The 22,361-nt window shown below is 36.8% G+C and overlaps 1 protein-coding gene across 1 annotated transcript in view; it reads right to left on the reverse strand.

Annotated features, from left to right (window-relative positions):
* chrnb2 (cholinergic receptor, nicotinic, beta 2) overlaps window positions 1–22,361 on the reverse strand; it is a 60,512-nt gene that overhangs the window by 14,051 nt on the left and 24,100 nt on the right. The window contains exons 2-4 of the mRNA XM_056475305.1: window positions 11,734–11,879; window positions 7,316–7,360; window positions 3,470–3,579 (exon numbers count right to left, since the gene is read on the reverse strand). Of these exons, the coding sequence (XP_056331280.1) occupies window positions 3,470–3,579; window positions 7,316–7,360; window positions 11,734–11,879 (301 nt within the window). The remainder of the gene's footprint in view (window positions 1–3,469; window positions 3,580–7,315; window positions 7,361–11,733; window positions 11,880–22,361) is intronic.

Here is a 22,361-nt window from a genome sequence, read left to right on the forward strand (position 1 = left end):
ATGATGTACAGAATGCGACACCTGCAACAAATCTCAGACAATATACGGATGTCTCATTTGATTCATGATAGAATAGTAGTAGAAAATAGTAGGGCTGCACAATATATCCTTTCAGCACCAATATCACAATGTGCACATCCACAATAATCACATAGCAAAAATATGCAACGTTGAGTCTGAATTATAGGTGAGCAGGAGCTACAGAATTTTTTTCAATCACTGTATTTATATGGAATTTATGATTTATGCAAAAAGTCTTACTTAGAATTGTTTTGTTGTTTCTAGTCCAAATATCTGTATTTCAAAGCAAATTAAGATTATTTTACCTACCCCACTGGCAGATCGTTTAGCTCGTTTTAAGAAAAAAATTTTAAACTTTCACCTATTTCTTCAGACAGTGAAACAAAACAATACTTTCACTTTATCTAATTATTGTTTGATATTTAGACTAGAAACAAGACAAAACAAAGAAAATATTTTTTTTGCATTGTGATTATTAAATTGCTGTAGATGAATACTATTAGACTCTCTAGAAAACTATCAAATAGAGCTATTCAAAATATCTTGTGAAACTGTATTCATATCGCAATATTTATTGCAGAAAATTATTATATATCGCAATATCAGATTTTTCCAATATCATGCAGTCCTAACATCTAGTATAGAGAGCCTATATCTGATGTAATGCAAGCCAGTGGTTCTCAATCCCAGTCCTTATGTTCCACTGACCTGCATGTTTTTCATTCACGTCTCTCTTATTTTACACACCTGATGCATGCTCCATGCATGAACTATGTTTTAATTGGCAGGTCCCTACACGGTTTGCATTGCTCCCTACTCTCTTCTCCTTTCATTACTCTCTACCTGAGCATGAGAAACCTTGATTTTCTTTCGGAACAATAATATATGGACATAGTATACATCCGTAAATAAATGCAATGTAATGACTCGGTTCCACTGAGTGTTATGGTATGGTTCGGTACGTGTTTCCATTCTCAAAAGGTACCAAAACGCGAACCGTATCATACAACTTTTTGTGTACCCTTTCCAAAGGGTACCTAGTGCAACAAAAGAGTAACAAAAAGGCACAGCGAGATGCGCAGCTGAATGTTATTGGTTTATGAAAACAAATCAAGCACAATTTTTTAAATACACAGCCGAGACATTACACTGTACTAATATATACATTTAATAACAAACCATGGTCGACCTGGAGCTCAAAGAAACCTTGTTGTCATTTTGATGAACAGCCACAAAACCAAGAAGAAGAGCAGAATCTGCCCTGTGTCCTGTTGTTATTTATAAGTGCCAGTGGTTTCACGTTCTCTAGAGCTCATGTGCGCATCTATATTTGAAATAGCGAACTTCTTGAGCTAATGATAATAACGTGGGCGTGATTATTGAAATGCTCCTTTCAGAAATGGACATACGCAAGAGTGATGCGCAAAAAAACCAAGGAGAAGCCTGTAAAGGAAAGGAGCAAATGATTCTTTCAGCAATCTAAAACATGAACAAACTGCCGTGTTTAACTATAATCATCACTTTCTGGACTATTATGAACTCGGAGTGACATGATGTTAACGTTACATGTGCTGGTGATTAATAAAAATGAGAGGTTTGTACTAAATGTGTATTATTTATGAACCCAAATAAAGCCTAAATGTATGTTTTGGGTATGTTTGTTTTGTAACTGGTAACATTTTAGACACTGTAAGGCTTTTTATTATATATAATCGCAGACGTTACAGTACGCATTATCATTGATCTGCAGCTCTAATCAAATCCTGTTTCTAGAAAGGTCATTAAAGTTATTAACATTTATACACATGAAGGCTTATTTATGTGTATAAAGCATCTGTTACGTATATGATATGTGAACGGCCCGTTTAGCTTTACTGATATTTCCTCGAGCGAGAATGACGGCAATTGAAACTTTCTGTCAAATACCATGCCTACCAAAAGGGCACCTTTGGTTCCCTTTGACAGTGGAGACACAAGCCTGATAAAGGTGACCCGTACCGAACTTAACCGTACCATTCAGTGGAAATTAGAAACATATATTGTTGAAATATTTAATCAATTCCATGGGTGTTCAATAAAAAAGGCCAGGAGCAAGTTTTCTTTAATGCAAAAATATTAGTAATTTATTGGATACAAATGAATAATTCGATTCACAGAATTCTGTTGTCCTCAATGCAATGCAAGAATTACATTCAGGAGGTGCGCAACAATTTTCATTTCCTTATTCGAGCTTTTATACACAGCTGTTATTAACAGGGGGAGTTTAGTGGGATTCGTCACTTGTCAGTCATTCCCCAGTCCTTCATTGGCCGCACCAATACATGCGTCCCCTTTTTCAACGAATTCTCTGCACAACGTCAAAAGCACAAGACTTCTCAACTGCAAATATTCTGTGTTCATTTTCAACCCATTTCTGCTCACAGGAACTTTCACTGCAGAGCTTGTTAATTTTAGACAATCAAGCCTTTTGCATTTCTATCAGCTTCATCTACTTCTGCAAAAATGCTTTATTAGTTTGCAAGGCATATCACACTCGAGAAGAAGTTTGGTTAATATATATCACTTTAAGCAATATAAACATCTGTTTAATGAAAAAAAGAGACAAAAATAATAAAAATATATTCCGTTCTCCAACAATAGGCTCCCTTCAAACTGAAATCATGGCAGAATATCCTGTGGAGTTCACATTGTTGAGGATTTATTGTCAAATTAGAACAAACATCTACAGTAAAAAAAGAACAACATAAAAAATGTGAAGCACAGTGGGGCATGAAGACCAGGATTGAGAAACACTGATTTAAGCAGCATGGTTGTGTCTGTAGTAGACATTGTGTTAAGCTTGCACTTTAACCAGATGGCACATTTGCTGTGAATTGAACCAGTGACCTTGAAAGTTTGGGTAATTTAACTTTAAAAAGATTTCGTCCGATTTCAATTGTTTTCGCATATATAGCACAGTGCATCTTGACTGCCTGACCATGTTTACTTCAACTGTAAGTGCCTTATGTAACTATTACAGTAGGTTAAGGCATTTGGTACAGGCATATCACTTTTTTTTCATATAATTTAGAAAATATCATTACAGCTGTACAGAATTTGAATCCACCGGTGACAATTTTCAAACCTTTAAGGGCCTGTTTTGTGGGTGTTCATCTGCACATGGTTTATCAATGATACATAAAGACAAACACAGGAGGAAGTCTTGTGTTAATTAGCTTGAATTTAAAACATCTTCCACTGTGTGACATTAGAGCTAGAGAGCTGGAACGTGCCTTATTTACAGTGAGGTCATGTAATGTGACACGGGAACACCGCTAATGAGACGGAGACTGATAAGCACAGATGTTATCTACGCTTCGATGAAAGAGGAAAGGAAGAAAGAATCAGATGTAATAAAGCAGCGATAAGCTGTAGAGACAGCTAAGCGGAATGATCTTTCCAGACTTACTTGTTATAAAGAACAACATCAGGCAGCCAAATATGCTTGGAGGGAAGACGGACCTTCTTCATACCATCAAACTCTTCTGGGCTCCATGTTAGTCTGTAATCCTGCCATTCCTGAAGATGGAGTGAAAATAAACAACATTGGTAGACTCAATTAGCATTTGCATTCATCTTAATAACAGAATAAATGATTACTTCTGAATGGTTCTGAATTGAGAAAGATGTGTTTTACTGCCAGATAATAAAGTTATTACACCTCGCAGCTAGGCATGGGACGATAACCGTTTTCACGGTATACCGCGGTTTGGAAAAGTCAAGGTTTTGAAATCGCCAACATTTTCTGTAATACTGTTCTCAAGGTATGTGTAAGATTTTTTTTTTATTTCTTTTTCTTTTTAGGACAACAGTATCTCCATCAGAAAAAATATCCAAGATGCCAAATGTAAAGAAATCTGTATTTTTAAAACCAATGAAGACAGCAGAAGTCAATGATTCATTTGGATTATTTAGCCTGACATGTTTATGGTTACAAAATGTTTTAAATCTTTCAAAAAATATATTGTTTTCAAAGGGGAAAAAATGTGTTGTTTTTTATCCAGACATTTAAAAAGACTATATTTTACAGCAGTAATCACACTATCGTAATACCGTGAAACCGTTATATTTTTCCAAGGTTATCATACCGTCCGAATCATATACCGGCCCATGCCTACTCGCAGCACATGCACATACAATGCCTTTCCAGCAAACTATTTTGTGTTTAATAGACGTCTTAATAGACATCTAAAGTAGACAGCTTGGCTAAAAGAAGACTAAACTTGGGCTGTCAGTGAAAATCTAATAGACATCTAAGAGTAGCCCAAAACTAGACTAGTCGTCAAATAGACAGATTAGGCAGACTTTATATGTGCAGTCATTCATTTCTGTTTATTTCATGACTAGTCTAGTTTTGGCCTATTCTTAGACGTCTAGTAGATTTTCACTTATAGCCCAAATTCTTGTCTTCGCCAAGACGACTATGTTTAGACATGTATTAGACATCTTTTAAAAACAAAAAAATGCTTGCTGGGTTGCGATGAAAGTGAAATATACTCCAAGTCCACAGCCTCCTTCCACACATCTTATGTTATGAAAATGGAATTTCTCATTGACTTGTGCATATGGCGTAACCAAGCATGCTGTTAAGATCGTGTTCATCAGTCACACACACCACTGCTTTCGGTCAATTAGCAGGATATTCAGCGTATGTATTAATGGTCTGTCACATTTCATTACCAATAGAAATGTCTGAATAAACTAGATTAGAAAATAAGAACTAATCACCTGAAGGCATAAATGCTGACAGATTAAACAGACTGCAAATGAGAGCTTTCATAAAGCATAGCCTAACTAATGGTAATACACAGTATTGATAAATGTCTTGTGGTGGTAATTTAACACACTTTCTGTTGGGTTAAAGATAGTGACCATTAATGTAATTATATTGTGTTCTTGGGGCGAAGCGGTGGCGCAGTGGGTAGCGTTGTTGCCTCACAGCAAGAAGGTCACTGGTTCGAGCCTCGGCTGGGTCAGTTGGCATTTCTGTGTGGAGTTTGCATGTTCTCCCCGTGTTCGCATGGGTTCCCTCCTAGTGCTCTGGTTTCCCCCACAGTCCAAAGACATGCAGTATAGGTGAATTAGGTAAGCTAAATTGTCCGTAGTGTATGTGTGTGAATGAGTGTGTATGGATGTTTCCCAGTGATGGGTTGCAGCTGGAAGGGCATTTGCTACGTAAAACATATGCAGGATAAGTTGGCGGTTCATTCCGCTGTGGCGACCCCAGATTAATAAAGAGACTAAGCCGAAAAGAAAATGAATGAATGAATATTATGTTCTTTACTCTGACGCACCAATCTTATACACATACTGTACACTGGCTAGGAAAGGCACACACAGTCGCATAGTCCTATGGGTAACCTGTACTGACAGCGGCAATACCTCCTGCCAAATGACATCTATGGTCAAAGTGACCATGAGCAGATGATTCAGAGAGGGAGTGACAGAAATATGGAGAACGAGAGAGAAAAAGAAAGAGATGTGTAACAGAGTACTGTATCTGTACAAACCAATTCGGATGAGATGTTTGGATATACAAAGAAAAGCATGTGGTGTAGGTTTTACTTTAAACTATAAATGTTCTAAGTAATTAGATAGAAATGCAAATGACACATTGAAATAAAGTGTTTAAAAGACTAAACTGGATATTTTAATGAAAATGTCTACACCAGTAATTTATTACTGCATATATAGCTTAAAAATCATTTTGTGTGGTAGCTAGGTGGCCGAAAGAACTTAACTTGCTGCAATTTTAGAAAACACATGCAATTACGGCAAATTAAGAGATCTGAATCCATTTGACAGCACACGTCAATCCTCACAATGCTAATAAATAAAAAAAAAACGTGCTGCATTTTTTACACAACCCTTACAAATGAATTAAACGCGCTGCATTTTCTCACAACACTTGCAAAAACCTCGAAACACAACGGAAATGTTTCAAGTAGACACAAAAATGTGACGGATGCTGCTGTGCCATGACTATTGCTCAGTAAAGTTTTAGGTGATCTTTGAAAGGTGAGTTTTTTGTTTGTTTATTTTAACATCCTGTTTCCCTTGTCTTTTGTGTTTATTAGCCTGATAACCATTTCTGCATCTGAAATTGCATACTTCAATACTATATAGTACTCTGAAAACATTATGCGAGCCAAGTAGCATGTCCAAATACATAGAATTTGAAAATGAGTTTGCGAGAAGTACCCTGATGACCTAAGATTTCCGGCAAGATTCTGAAGTGGTCATCGTATGGACACTACGTTATCCCATGATACCCCTTGAGAGAATTCATGAATGGTAGTGAAGCGAAGCAAAAAATATATATATATATATATTGTTTTCAAACGGGAAAAATGTGTTGTTTTTACCTAGACATTTAAGAAGACTATGTTTTACAGCAGTAATCACACTATCGTGATACCGTGAAACCGCTATATTTTTCCAAGGTTATCATACCGTCAGAATCATATACCGTAGTCTGTCTAACTTACATTCATACTGCTTGCATTTATAATATATAGAACATAGTTTTCTAATGGCCGAGAAGTACGTTTAAATTCGTTTAAATAGGTAAATTACGGTTTCAGACACAGCCCATACCATAAATAGCCAAGTCCGTCACGTTTTAGGGTCCTCTTGAAACATTTCCATTGTGTTTGTGCTATTTGAAAGAGTTGTGAGAAAATGCAGCACGTTTTCGTAAATTGTTTGCGTTGTGAGAAAATGCAGCACGTTTTCGTAAATTGTTTGCGTTGTGAGAAAATGCAGCACGTTTTCGTAAATTGTTTGTTTTTTGATAAAATGCAGCACGTTTTTAAAATTTGTTTGTGTTGTGTGAAAATCCAGCATGTTTTATTAATTAGTTTGCGTTGTGAGGATTTGCAGCACATGTGCTGTCAAATGGATGAAGATCTTTTCTTAAACTGCTGGCGATTTTTGTAGTTGCATGTGTTTTCCTAAATTGCAGCACGTTAAGCTCTCTTGGCCATTATAGGTAGCTTATAAACTTGTGATGATGCATTTCATGCACAATGCTTTAAATAACATGGAACTTTTATAATTTTTACATTAGTTTGCTAAAATGTAACCGTCTTTATTGTTGTGTTTAAATTAATGATAAACTTTAAAGCATTAATGTTCAAATAAAAGTCATTAACTTTGATAGAAACCAATGGAACAATCAAAGGAAAGCGTTTTTTGTTGTGCGTAAAACATTTTATGTCTGCAAATTAAAATGGGTTAGATTAATGTGACTGACCTGTGTAAGCCAGACATTGGTGGTCATGATCTGTTCTCTCTCGTGCTGTGTAGGAAAAAATAAAGACACAGAGGAAGAGAAGAAATCTTAGTAACAAATACAGCTTAATGATATAACTAAATAGCATTTTGTCAACTTGTTTTGGTGATTTGATTTAAAAACCATAAAACTTTTCACACTTTACAGCAAATAAATAAATAAACAGAAGTTAGGATTTTTTTTAATTACTTTAAAATAACTTAAAAAATGTGAATAGTATAAAGATATTGTAGCCTTTTTTTAAAGTTTGTTTTTGAGAAGCTCAAGCAGTAGATTATGGCAGTCAGTGGATTGATTCCCAGCAATGCCATAACCATCAATAGTTGAGATATATACATATTCCTTAGTCAAAATTAGTAACCGAATGCAACGAAACAAATTTTTCACACTCCATATGTGTGATCCCATATTAGAATGGGTCACATATTCAAATAGTTCATATATACAGTAGTTCTAATAAACACTACTAACAGCACAGGCTCATGGAAGTGATTCAGCATAAGACAAAACAGGCTTTAAATGATGGTTCATGATGTACATATTAAATAAAACAAGTAATTTTTAACCAAAAAATTACATCAAACAGCTTTAAATATATTAAAGTCATGCAATACCAAGTATAAAAAGGAAAAGTGTTGTTCACAGTTCACCATTTGATGCTTTCAAATCTCTTTTTATCGATCAAAGGCTATACATTCTTGGGCATAATGCCTCTTTTAAGGATCAAGGATGTTAAGAAGCCCCTGCCGGCCGTCCAGAGATGAATCACACAGGAATGACACTGCTTTCCTCCAGCTATCAGCCCAGGTAAGTGAGCTGTTGTTGATTTACAGTGTATTACAGGCATGAAGGAGGCATGTAATTGGCTGACAGCTGAGCGGTCCGCATAGAATGATGAGTGGTCAGTAAGCATGGGTAATTTCTGCACCTGTGGGAACAGAGATGGACATTTCCTGCTGTCCACACTCGCTTCTTACAGCAAACATTTACTCGAAAAAAATCAGGCTAATACTGAAGCCTCAGAGCCTAACTGCATTATGCCACAGATCACTAAGCCTACTTAGGCTTAAAATGGAGCTAAGATGACCAATGAAAATAGAATAGACGTTGAATAAACGAGTTTACTTTAAAAGTCACTGAAAATACAATGCTTCAACAAAGTGTCAATGTTAAGTGAGTTACAGTTGGTAAGGATTATTGATGTTGTTCTGCAGTGCAGGAGTAAGCTCTTTTCTTTCAGTTGCCTATGGGAGAACTGACTCGCGATACCAAATGGCAGAAACAGTCAAATTGCTTGATCTAGGAACAGTTGTGTTTATGACTATACATTAAAAATGTAATTACAAAACACCGGTTAGCAACAAAACAAGCTGTTTTTATCATGTTTCAATCCACTGTAACATGAAGAATAAGATCAATATAACAGCCATACATTTCATTTTCTAAAGCTAGATCAGAAACAGTTTAGAGAAACTTTAAATGAAGTGACTCTACTGTACAATTTCAAGGGTTTCTAATTGTTTTTGGAGGCGATAGCTTAACATCCACTAAAGGTAAAAACAAAAGAAGCAAAAGACCACAATTTTCTAGTCAAAATTCCTACAAGTCACTGTCTAGTCCTATTCAAAGTTATGATAACATCACTTAAGCATATTTCATTGTTTACATATTAGCAATGGGCGTTTTTCATAATTTTTTTATTAGAATATTTAACCTCCTTAAAAATAATTTGAAACTGTATTAAACTTTGGTTTTTATAGTCAAGTTGGCATTTTATATTTGTTATTTCACATGTCAGCACACGACATACTGTATCAAAACAATATGGTGAAAGTCGGCTTCTTATTCTGTTAACCATAAAGCCAGTTTCAGAGAATGAGGGTCTGTCAGTTTGGACAACTGATGCTAAAAGCATTGGATCTTCTTGTGTTTACGTGAGGACACGTTTAATCGGAATATTGCCAAAATCCCATTATAAATGAATAATGCATGTAAAAGTAGTCAGTGACATGCTGAGTTTGACAACAATCAACAAAGTTTTTCGCTTCTTGGAGGTTAGGCTTATATATTCTCGCTGTTACAGCATTTTCTTAGGGCATGTCTGGTTCAAGACTTCCTAAATCCTGTCTGTCTAAATTTGAAGCCTGTCTCTAAGAGATCAGTTTTGCTGTGAGATGATGATGATGAGTGGTCTTCTCGGCCCGCTCAGGTGAATTACGGTAAATCTGCACTGAACTGCAGTCATGAATGCAGTGATATATCTGCTGTCTTTCTTCATTCACTGTTTTTATTTAAGTGCGAGTGTTTATGAATTGTTCTCTAATTTTGATCAGCAACCCTGTCTGAAAGGGTTTGTTCAAGACTCTGGTCTCTCCAAGCTCTTAATTCTTGAAGTCTACTTTTCTCTGATTGGTCAGTCTAGTTCAGGGGTCACCAATCTTGTTCCTGGAGGGCCGGTGTCCTGCAGATTTTAGCTCCAATCCTAATCAAACACACCTGAACAAGCTAATCAAGGTCTTACCAGGAATCTTTGAAACAGCAGGCAGGTGTGTTGAGGCAAGTTAGAGCTAAACCCTGCATGGACACCGGCCCTCCTGGACCGAGATTGGTGACCTCTGGTCTAGTTGGTCTGTTGTGACACCCGCTTGGAATTTTATCACTCGATTGAATGGGCATTATAAGTGGTCATCAGCTGATCGATATGGGTCAGTAAGGACCTTCTGCGTCTACTAGTAGGCTCAGAAGGCTATTATCATCCGTCTACATGGTTAATCAGCTATACATATAGAAAAGACTCCAGATCCAGATCAGTTTTTACATTACTGTGGTGGTTAGGTTTAGGGTTGGGGTAAGGGTAGACGTAAATAAAATACAATTAATGGGAAATTTGATAAATAATATAAATAATTTTCGTTAACTTTTGGCCGCAGCCGAACTGTATGTGATCTATAGCTGATTAACCATGTAGATGGATGATAACAGCCTTCTGAGCCTACCAGTAGGCACAGAAGGCCCCTATTGGCCAATATCTATCAGCTGATAACCACTGATAATGTTGTGATTTGTTTTATACTTACGATGTTTGACAGAAATAATAATAAAAAAAATAAATAAAAATCACCTGTTGCTCTATATCTGAGTTTCAGCTCTAAAAGCTACTTCAGCACATATCAGTTTTAGCCAGAGCCTCATGGAAGTACATGTAAAGTGTATTTGCTTTCCCATTGCAGAAAACATTATGTTTTCCACATATCGACAGCAAACCAAACTCTTCCAGGCCTAAGCTATAGGTCTAAATTACATGATTCTATGCAAATGAGTTACATTCAGTGCTTAATTTGAGCTGGATTCTGTTCTAAAAAATGTATTAGTGTTTTACTTTTTGGTATTTATTTTAATCGATTCTGCATTAACTGGTGCGTGGTGAATACCTGCATGTGTGTGCGTGAGAGAGAAAATGTGAATGAGTGCAAGAAAAGCGAAGGCTAAAATAAATAATGGCATAGTGGCCATTTATATTATATATTATATGTAAATATTTGTAATTTCAAAATGACAAAGAGGCAGTCAAGCAAATGTGTATATGTGTATGTGTGTATATATATATATATATATATATATATATATATATATATATATATATATATATATATATATATATATATATATATATATATATATATATATATATATATATATATATATATATATATATATATATATATATATATAATGAGCCTGATCAAATAAGATCTTGAGAAGATGAAACTGCGTTCCTGGATCAGGATAGCAGGAGACAGAAGCAAAGCGAGTCAGATCAGCCAGAAAACATTATTGTAATGTTGATAGAAAAACGTTAATATAAAGTGGATAGGATGTTCTAATAACATTCTAAATTATGTTCTGAAAACATTATAACACCAGACCAGACTGAAAAAATGACAAAATCTATTGTCTTAAAAGTGACAAGCTGACTAACTGTGACTAAAAGTGATTTAATGCATTGTCTTAAAAATGAAGTCAACTTAACTGCTCCAAGTTACAATGAATTTACTCACTTTTTATCAAGCTTATCAACTTGTCACTTTTAAAGCAATGAGTTTGTTCACTTTTTAGTCAAATTATCAGCTTGTCAGCTTTAAAGCTACAAGTTTACTTTTTGAAGTAAAGCAATTGCTTTTTACTGTGAGTCTGTAATGATTGACCACTCATTTAAGGCTGTTTCTTTTATTTGAGAAACGATAATCCACTTTTTTTAAACCTCGAAGACCTTTGTTGACCTTTAATTGTTGCGAATTAATCAGTGAAAGAGCATAAAAAAGACCTTTATTACTTCTGGAATCAAATATGTGAATCAAAGTGTAGCGGTGTCCACTGACCACACTGATGAGCTGCGCCAGCGAGACCATCAGCTGCACTGTCACCACTTCTGATCCATTAGTCGCTGGTCGGATCAGTTTGTTGTAGTGAGCTGGATTGAGAAGATGCTCCACCAGTCTCTCTTCTGTATCTGCCCCATCACCGCCTGTAAGAGACACACGATTTATCAATACATATCCAAAACTTGCTCTTATTTTCCAAAAAAAGATTCCCATTGTTGGATGTGGCATCTGCTGTGTACTTTTGTTTAACCCAGAGGCCCAGCTGCAAAACACACAAAAGCTCTCTGGAGAACACATTAGACGAATGAAACAGAAATATAACAGTCTGTCATAATAAAATTCATGTCATTTTATAAGTAAACCGCTGGAGAAAACATTACTGTGAAGCAATGTAAACGATTATACAGTATAATTAAATGGGTTATTTATTGAAATTATATTATTTTCATAATGATGGATGTGATTATATATTTTATTATGATTATGCAATACAAATATGTATAAAATTTAATATTTTATTATACCACATACAGTACATATTTATTTTCTAATTAGCATTAAATCACTTTCATAAATAATAATATAAATTAGAAAATAGAAATTGTGGTTTTACAATCAATGTTACTTACAGTTATATCAATTATTTATTTAATTTTTTGGCCACTGGTCTTTGCAGTTATATGCAGTTATATTATTATTATTATTATTATTATTATTATTATTATTATTATTATTATTATTATTGTTATTATTATTATTAATAATATTGTTATTAAATGTTTTTAAAAAGATCAAATGAAGTTTTATTTTCATAAATTTGCTTTGACTAATAGTTCTATCATTTTTTATTATTTTTACTTTCAGGTTTGTGTAGTTATGTTGTGTCTTTATTTGCATTACTTTTTCACATTTCTATTTAGTTTATTTAGATAAATTGTTATTGCAATTTAATCATATTCAACCCCAATTATATTTAATCATAGTGTCAAGTAATTAAACTAAATGAAAATAAGAAAGGATAGCAGTATATAAATTAATAAATTTTATATTTATGGATATCTATGCATGTATTTTTCCAAATACAAGAAATTTAATGGTGGAAGTGGAAATGAATGAAAAGGACATCAACATTCAGTGTTTGGTAGTGAAGCTGTGCTTCAAATCTCCTTTATTTTAGAGAGTGGCAGGCAAACACCCATCACTGCATGCTCATTAAACCCTTGTCACATGCTTACTGCAATTGACTAACAGCCTTTACAGTACAGATCAATCCAGTGGGATGGCTTTATTCATCAAATCAAGTAAAAGCTGTTATTCCACTTCAGGCTATTAGCAGACCCAATACCTTTGTATGCAAATATTCACTACAACCAATATGAATCGATGCAGTATGTTCCACGTTAGGGCTGTATGAATTTGAAAAATCTGACATTGAGATATTTAAAAAAACTAAATACAAACACAATACACTCACTGGCCACTTTATTAGGTACACCTTACGAGTACCGGTTGGACTCCCTTTTGCCCTCAGAACTGCCTTAATCCTTTGTGACATAGATTGAGCAAGGTACTGGAAATATTCCTCTGAGATTTTGGTCTATATTCACATGACAACATTGTTATGTTCTCACTATCATAACATTTAAAATACACTCTTGAATGCACTAGGCTAAATAACACAGCTACAACGGGAGTACTTAACTTCTTCACTATTTTATTAACAAGAGCACACAAACATAAGCAGTAACGTGTGGGTGCCACCTAATGGCACTGGGGACAATGGCAATATCACATACATAACATTTCCTCCCCTCTTAAACAGAAACAACTCCAAAAACATTTTTCAAAAACACAATTATAATACCTTTATCTATTTACTCTAGAGGTAGAGGGTAGACTGCCTCTTGCCTCGAGCCAGTTCGGGGATTATTCTGCCCCAGATCAGAACAGGCTCACTAACATAACTAATCATAGCTTAATTCAGCAGCTTCTGTTTTCTTATAATGTCAGACGGTTGGGTGGTTTAATCACTCTTGCTGGATAACGTCTAATCTGTGTTGGTGTAATGTCATGTTTTGTCTGACACTCTCCTGATATGTCATTGTTAACATCTTGTTCCCTTGTTAGTGATGCAGAAGAAGTGGCATCTGCAGAGGTCTGTACAGGGGCAGACACATTCTTGTTATCAGGCAAGTCTGTTGAAAGCTTTTCAGCTGTTTGTTTTGGAATGGACAAAAGTTGATCAGCATGACGCCTCCATTCCTCAGAAGTACCCACATCCACAGTATAGGATACTGGACCACTTTGAGCCGTCACCACTCCTGATGTCCATTTCTCTCTTCCCCTGTAATCACGAGCAAGCACAGCATCACCTACTCCAAACTGTCTTGGTCTCAAACGACCTTCTCTGCGGAGAATTTGAGACACTTGGGAGAGCCGAACTGCCGCTGTCACACTGGGTTTTAGGGCATCAAGACGCGTGCGCAACTGGCGTCCCATAAACAACAAGGAAGGGGACTCTTTTGTCGTTGGGTGTGGTGTGTTGCGGTATGTCAGCAGGAATGTTTCCAGCCTTTTTTGTAGAGTAGAAGATCCCTTAGAAACCTTCAGTGCTTGTTTTAGTGACTGAACAAACCTCTCAGCCTGCCCATTTGTTGATGGGTGATAAGGAGCGGAACGAATATGCTTCACGTGATTGGTTTTCAGGAAACTCGCAAACTCCTGAGAGACAAATTGTGGTCCATTATCACTCACGAGGACTTCAGGCAGACCATAATGACTGAAAATGTTCCTCAAAACATCAATGGTTTTCTCTGCTGTCGTTGATGTCATGACTTGCACCTCAGGCCACTTTGAATGCGCATCGACCACGACTAGGTACATGTGACCCTCACATGGCCCAGCAAAATCTACATGTATGCGCTCCCATGGTTTACTTGGCCATTCCCATGGATGGAGAGGTGCTTGTGATGGCATTTTCTGTATTTGTTGGCATGACTGACACATTTTCACTTGCAATTCAATGTCAGCATCCAGACGCGGCCACCACACATAGCTACGAGCAATGGCTTTCATTCTGACAATTCCTGGATGTCCAGTGTGCAGTTCTTCCAGCACTCTTTTCTGTAGTTTGTGTGGAACCACAACTCTCATACCCCTCATCAAACATCCATGTTGAACAGATAGCTCACTGCGTTTGGAGATGAAAGGTGAGAGTTCATTATTATCTGTCAGGCTGATAGCTTGAGTTCCTTGTAGAACCATTTCGACTACTGTAGCCAAAATAGAGTCGCTCATAGTCTCTCTTCTAATATCAGTGGCACTAACAGGGAGTTTTTCCATCTGTCCGAGGTAGAACAGCTCTACAGCATCGTTCTTTTCTCTATGTTCTACGTGCAATGGCAGACGGGAAAGACCATCAGCATTTCCGTGATGTTCGGCTCTTTTGTACTCGATAGTGTAGTTGTGTGCAGACAAAAGCAATGCCCACCTTTGCATACGTGCCGCCGCCATTGATGGAATTCCATTTTGTGGCCCTAAGATTGTAGTAAGGGGGCGGTGATCTGTGAAGAGTGTGAATTTTCGTCCGTAGAGATACTGATGGAATTTCCGAACTCCAAACACAATTGCCAGAGCCTCGCGCTCAATCTGCGCGTAATTCTGTTCTGCCTTGCTAAGCGTGCGCGATGCAAAAGCTATAGGCTTTTCCTCACCACTGGGTAACATGTGTGAGATGACAGCACCAATGCCATATGGTGATGCATCACACGCAAGTCGAATTGGGTTCTGTGGGTCGTAGTGTGTCAAGACATTTTGTGATACTAATTGTTCCTTTGCCATTTTGAATGCAGCATTGCACTCTGCCGACCACAGCCAGCGCTTTCCCTTGCACAGCAGAGAATTCAAAGGATTCGCTATAGTCGCCAAATTGGGTATGAACCTCCCATAATAATTTAACAAACCAAGGAATGACCTCAGCTGTGTGACGTTTGATGGGGGTGGGGCATTGACAATTGCACTCACTTTTTCAGGTGACTTGTGCAAACCTTCAGCGTCAATTATGTGACCCAAATATTCCAGTGAGTCCTTGAAAAAGTCACATTTTCCTTTTTCCACATGCAAGCCAAACTCCTCTAGGCGTCCAAGAACTCCATCCAAGTTTTCCAAGTGTTCAGCTTCAGTCCGCCCAGTAACAAGAATGTCATCCAGATAGCAATGGACATTAGGAAGGCCTAATAATACTTGATCCATAGCTCTTTGGAATATTGCTGGCGCGGAGGCAATCCCAAAAGGAAGGCGAGAGTATTGGAATAGCCCTTTCTGTGTGGAAATTGTGAGGAACTTTGAGGACTCCTCCTCCACCTTCATTTGGAGGTAAGCATGGGACAAGTCTAGTTTACTGAAACATTGTCCTCCTGCTAATGAAGCAAAAAGGTCCTCGATGCGTGGTAACGGATAGTGTTCAGTGTGAAGTACAGGGTTTATTGTCACTTTAAAGTCCCCACAGATGCGCACTGCTCCATTTTTCTTCACCACCGGAACTATTGGAGTAGCCCATTCACTATACTGCACCGGTGTCAAAACTCCCATTTCAGTGAGACGGTTCAACTCCTCTTCAACTTTTGGACGCAGGGCATATGGGACTACTCTGGGCTGACAAAACTTTGGTTTATGTTCAGGTTTCAGCGATATTTTAGCCTTTATTTTCTTCATTTCCCCTAATTGTTTAGAGAAAACAGCGGTATGTTTTTGCAGAACAGCATCTAGTGTCTTCAGTTTGACTGTTCTTATTTCTTTCCAGTTAAGTTTAATCCGACGCAGCCATTCTCTGCCATAAAGTGGTGGATAATCTCCCTGCACCACATACAATGGAAGAACAGCTGTCTGTTTCCCCATTTTTACATGAACGTCAATTACACCTTCAGGGCGTAATGCTTGTCCTGTGTATGTTCGAAGAACAATGTCAGTTGAGCATAAGGGCAGATGTTTCAGTATTTTATTATAAGTCTCTGTTGAAATTAAAGAGACTGCTGCGCCTGTGTCCAGTTCCATTACAAGTGGCAGTCCTTCAACTTCTGGTTTCACCATGATACTGGACTTTTCTCCTGGCTGCGACAGTTTATACAGAGCTAAATCATTGTCTGTTTCATCACCGCTGGATACTGTATCAGCGTCAAGATGGTGTACATTTCCTTTTTTACTATAGCCTTTATGCTTAGCTTCTTTTGTTGACCGTGCAGCTTTTACTCTGTTTCCATTCTTTGTTTTTCTATCATCGCTACTCTTTCTACAAACGTGACTGATGTGGCCTTTTTTTCCACACGTGTTACAAGTTTTGTCCTTAAACCAACAATCTTCATCACTATGGTTATTCTTTCCACATCGTTTACATCTGTTTACAGTCTTAATCTTTGTAAAAGACAGTGCGTTTACCGTCAGAGATCCACTGAGTTGATGCGCTTCGCGTGACGCTGTTTCCATGGACACCGCCAGTTCTACCGCTCTATGAAACGTCAGTGTAGTTTCAGTCAACAAGCGCTTTTGCGTGGCTTCACTCTTCAAACCACACACGAATCTGTCACGGAGTGCATCATCCAGATGACCCCCGAATTCACAGTGCTCAGACAATCCTCTCAGCACTGCAACATACTGTGTCACCGTCTCGCTCTCCTCCTGATTCCGCCGGTGAAATCGAAAGCGCTCCGCGATGATCAGGGGCTTCGGAGAAAAATGCTGCTGTAGCGTGTCTGTGATCTCTTTAAAACTTTTCTCTCCCGGCTTGTCCGGCGCGATCAGACTTCGGAGCAAACCGTATGTTTTCCCTCCGATCACGCTGAGCAGCACAGGCACTTTTTTGTCAGCATTAATGCTGTTTGCTTCTACAAAGTGCTCAAATCGCTCAATATAGGTGGTCCATGGTTCCACGCTTTCCTCAAAAGCTTCCATATGGCCTATAGTGGCAGCCATTCTAGCTAATCTAGCTCACTTTTGCTACGCAGAGAAAATAACGTTCAGGTGCGCCTATCTACTCACGATTCACTGTGGTAGGTCCATGGATAAATTAATCCACCTCGTCGCCAAATATGTTATGTTCTCACTATCATAACATTTAAAATACACTCTTGAATGCACTAGGCTAAATAACACAGCTACAACGGGAGTACTTAACTTCTTCACTATTTTATTAACAAGAGCACACAAACATAAGCAGTAACGTGTGGGTGCCACCTAATGGCACTGGGGACAATGGCAATATCACATACATAACAAACATCACGCAGTTGCTGTTGATTAGTCAGCTGCACATCCATGATGTGAATCTCCCATTCCACTACATCCCAAAGAAGCTCTATTGGATTGAGTTCTGGTGACTGTGGAGGCCATTTGAGTACAGTGAATTTATTGTCATGTTCAAGAAACCAGTCTGAGATGATTTGTGCTTTATGACATGGTGCATTATCCTGCTGGAAGTAGCCATCAGAAGATGGGTACACTGTGGTCATAAAGGCATGGACATGGTCAGCAACAATACTCTGGTAGGCTGTGGCATTGACACGATGCTCAATTGGTACTAATGGGCCCAAAGTGTGGCAAGAAAATATCCCCCACACCGTTACACCACCACCAGCCTGAACCATTGATACAAGGCGCGATCGATCCATGCTTTCATGTTGTTGATGCCAAATTCTGACCCTACCATCCGAATGTTGCAGCAGAAACCCTAGTTGTGCTGGAAAAATTCCAGTAGATCAGCAGTCTGGCACCAACAACCATGCCATACCTTTCTTCCCCATTCTGATGTCTGGTTTGAACTGCAGCAGATTGTCTTGACCATGTCTACATGCCTAAATGCATTGATTTGCTGCCATGTGATTGACTGATTAGAAATTTACGTTAACAAACAGTTAGACAGGCGTACCTAATGGAGTGGACGGTGAGTGTAAATAAAAAGGAGACAAATATACAAGTGAAATTATTTTTTTTTATTATTATAGTTTTTGGGGAATCTAACAGTGTCCATACACAGAAGTTGAATAATCAAATGTAAATAAAACTGTCCAGTCTTCAATTATATACAATTTTCTTCAATTCTTTCTATATTCAAGTCTTTAAGCTTCAAGCATTATAATTTCTTGTGCCCAAACAATTTAAAGGGGACCCGACCTTTTATGCAAAAATGCAGTCGTGTGGCAAACCTTCTAATGGTAAAAATGTTGGAATTTTATTATTTTTTAATTACATTTCATAAACACAGTCTGCTAAAACACTTTGACATTGTCACTAGTGGGCTGGACTTTCCCATGTCAATTTCTGCCTCATTAACAAAGGACATTAGTGTTGTTTTTTTAATCTGCCACTATACTGACACATAAGCATTTGTAGCTCCGCCCTCTTTTGAAAAAGAGCACAATATCAGTTAAATCTAAAGCAACAGTTTCCAAAACGGCGCAATTTGGATTAAATTGGATCAATCAAAGCCTACAAGGGGCAGTTTTAAAGAGTTGTAAAATCTTATTTGTGTAGTATTTTGAGCTGAAACTTCACATACACACTCTAGGGACATCAGAGACTTATTTTAAATCTTGTAAACAGGGGCAGAATAGGTCCCCTTTAATTTAACGTAAAATGCTCAAAGTGAGTCAAAGGCCTTAAAAACATATTCAAATGATAATGGTCACTCTATGATTAAGCCTTCAATGACTCACAGTGTTTTGAACTGTAGTGTCTGGTCAACTATAATAGCAGATTCTGCCATATGAATATTGCGTATTTGCACAATGCTGAAACAATCTATAGTGCAGCTCTATACCACATTTATAATCTCTACTAGATAAAAACCACTCTGCATACATCTAGTTTTTAATAAGCAAGTCAGATGTTCTGTTTGCTATTCCCTGCCTGTCTTGTGTTTTGAGAGGTGATGTAGTGCACGGCTCTACACTTCTCCTGTCTTGTTGTTTTCTCCTTTCTCAGGGTCAGCATAATAAATTTCCTCTGTCTCTTTCACCATCTACTCATCCATGCCATCCTCTCAGTCTCTCTCTCTCTCTCTCTCTCTTATTGGCTTGTTCTTGCCGCTCTTGTTGTGTTCAGTGGACAGGAATGATGTTTCTATGGCACAGATCAATGAAGACTCTAATCACACGCCATAAACTCTCTCTTTCTCCTCTGTTCCCCACCGGCACACGCAGCCATCTAAATCTACCGATCTAAACGCGGCTTCCCTTTTCTGCTCAGTTTTCCTTCTTTTATTGTTGCTCAAAAGGCCAAAGTGAATTATGAGATTTAGTGAACTGGTAAAGATATCCATACTTTCATGAAGAAGCTGTATAGAAGATATAATACATATGGTTTTATGTGGGCTGCTGAATGCTTTCCAGCAGGCACAGGACATCAACACACCTTCATATTGACATGTACCCCAACATCCTGGAACCGTACCTTTTGTTTGGAAATTAAAATAGGGTTGACGTCAGAACCCAATATCAGGCCGACGTCAATGTCCAATAACAGACAGACGTTGCATTTTCGTTACTTTCCTCCAAAAAAAAAAGATATATATAAATATATATCAGAATCAGAAAGAGCTTTATTGCCAGGTATGTTCACACATACGAGGAATTTGTTTTCGTGACAGAGCTTCTACAGTGCAACAGAATTACATAGACAGGACAAAAAACAGATAATAAATATATTTACAAAATAGAAGTAAGTAGTGAGTGCAAATATACAAATTGACAAGTGTATGTACGTGTATATTACTATATATATATATATATATATATATATATATATATATATATATATATATATATATATATATATATATATATATATATATATATATATATATATATATATATATATATATATATCTCAATGTCTAATGATGTTACAACTTGACGTTGTGTGGACGTTACCAATATCAGACGTTGGATTTTGGTTGCCATACCTGATGAATAAATGTTAGTATTTGACGTCAATATGACGTTGGTTTAAGAAGTTGGCTAGATGTTGGATTTTGGTCACTTTAGCTAAAATCAACAAAATATCAACGTCATTTCACGTCGTTATTGGACCTCATAATAACATTGTCCTTAGATGCTGGCGACCTAAATCTAATCTAATATTGAAGTCCTATGATGTTTTCTTCCCTCCCTATCTATGATGTTTTCTTCCCTCCCTATCCCTTTTTTCTTTTTTCCCCCTTACCTCCATCTATCTGTTGGCTTATTTTTAAGGATTACTAAAATTTCTACAACCCATTGCACATTTTTTGTAAAACTTGCCTTTGACTATGTCTGTAAAAGCACATTGTACAATCATTTTGATAACCTTAAATAAACATGTTACAAGTAAAAAATAAATAAATAAAAAAGTCCTATGATGTTGTGTGTCTGCTGGGTTAGTTCTGATTGGTTGATGAATGTTTTATGGAATGTAAATATTTTTGAGGAACTGCACAGCTAAAGTGGTTCGAGGCAGATCTTGATGGCAGGTTTTTTTTAATTACTATTAAAACCCAGAATTACAAAATAAACAAAACCCAGGAACCTAAAGTAATCAACAACATTTAGTAGCGAAAACCTAAAAAATGTCTTTATAAAACAACTGAACAATGTCTGTAAGTGTGTTAGCTGTAGTATAAACTAAATAATTAACATTGGTTTGTTGAATTATTAGAAAAGAATCTACTATGAGGCCACACCAGTTCGCATTTCCATCAGTCAGTTATTACACTTGGCTCTTCTTTAGTAGATTTAAGTTCATTATTTCTAATGTAGATGTTTGGTATGCTTACAGAGAATGGAAAAAGTGAACAGTGACAAACACCGTTTTATAAAAAAAGTCAATAATCACAACTTTTCAGAATATCACAGCAGCACCGCCTGTAATGTTACAAGAACCAATCAATCAGCTTTACTTCTTCTGGAACATTCAAAACTCAAGAAAAAGGAACAGCTGTTTGTAGCGTAAGTAAAAAAATGTTAGTTTTATCAGTGATTTAATATTGAATGAAAAATATTACTCTGAAAACAACAAAGTAATCAACAAAAGTCTGAAAACTTGACTAAATATAAAAACTTTTATTAATTTCTGGAATTTATCATTCTAAAAATATTTTATTCATCATAAAAAAGTAAAAATGTGTTTAAATGTGTGTATACAGTGTTTTATATAGAACATTGAGTGTATAGTGTGTATGTATGCTGACATCTGTGAGAGCATAACCTTAAAATAAACGAATACAATAAAAACAATTCTGATAACATTTCAAAACCGTATTGATCCACATACAAAGCACACAAAAACCTGACCCTGCCCGCGAAACATGCAGACCTGATTTTAAAAGGCTTCTAAATATTTTAACACTTAATTTATGTAGCAAGTAATGTAATTATATTGTCTTTAGTAATGTCATGTATTACCTCATTCCCAAAAATGTCATTAGAATGTTACTGAGTAACATGTTAACTGAACTCTGACAGCACCTATAGCCTATTGTTGACTAATACAGTATTTACACCTGCAGAAAATTTTGTCTAGCTGCTTATTGGACTATTAATGGTGGTGAAAATAATGAAGATTACATTCCAGAGTTGAGTTTTACACAAATGACCAAA

This window comes from Danio aesculapii, chromosome 16, assembly GCF_903798145.1.
Source record: "Danio aesculapii chromosome 16, fDanAes4.1, whole genome shotgun sequence".
Lineage (NCBI taxonomy): Eukaryota > Metazoa > Chordata > Actinopteri > Cypriniformes > Danionidae > Danio > Danio aesculapii.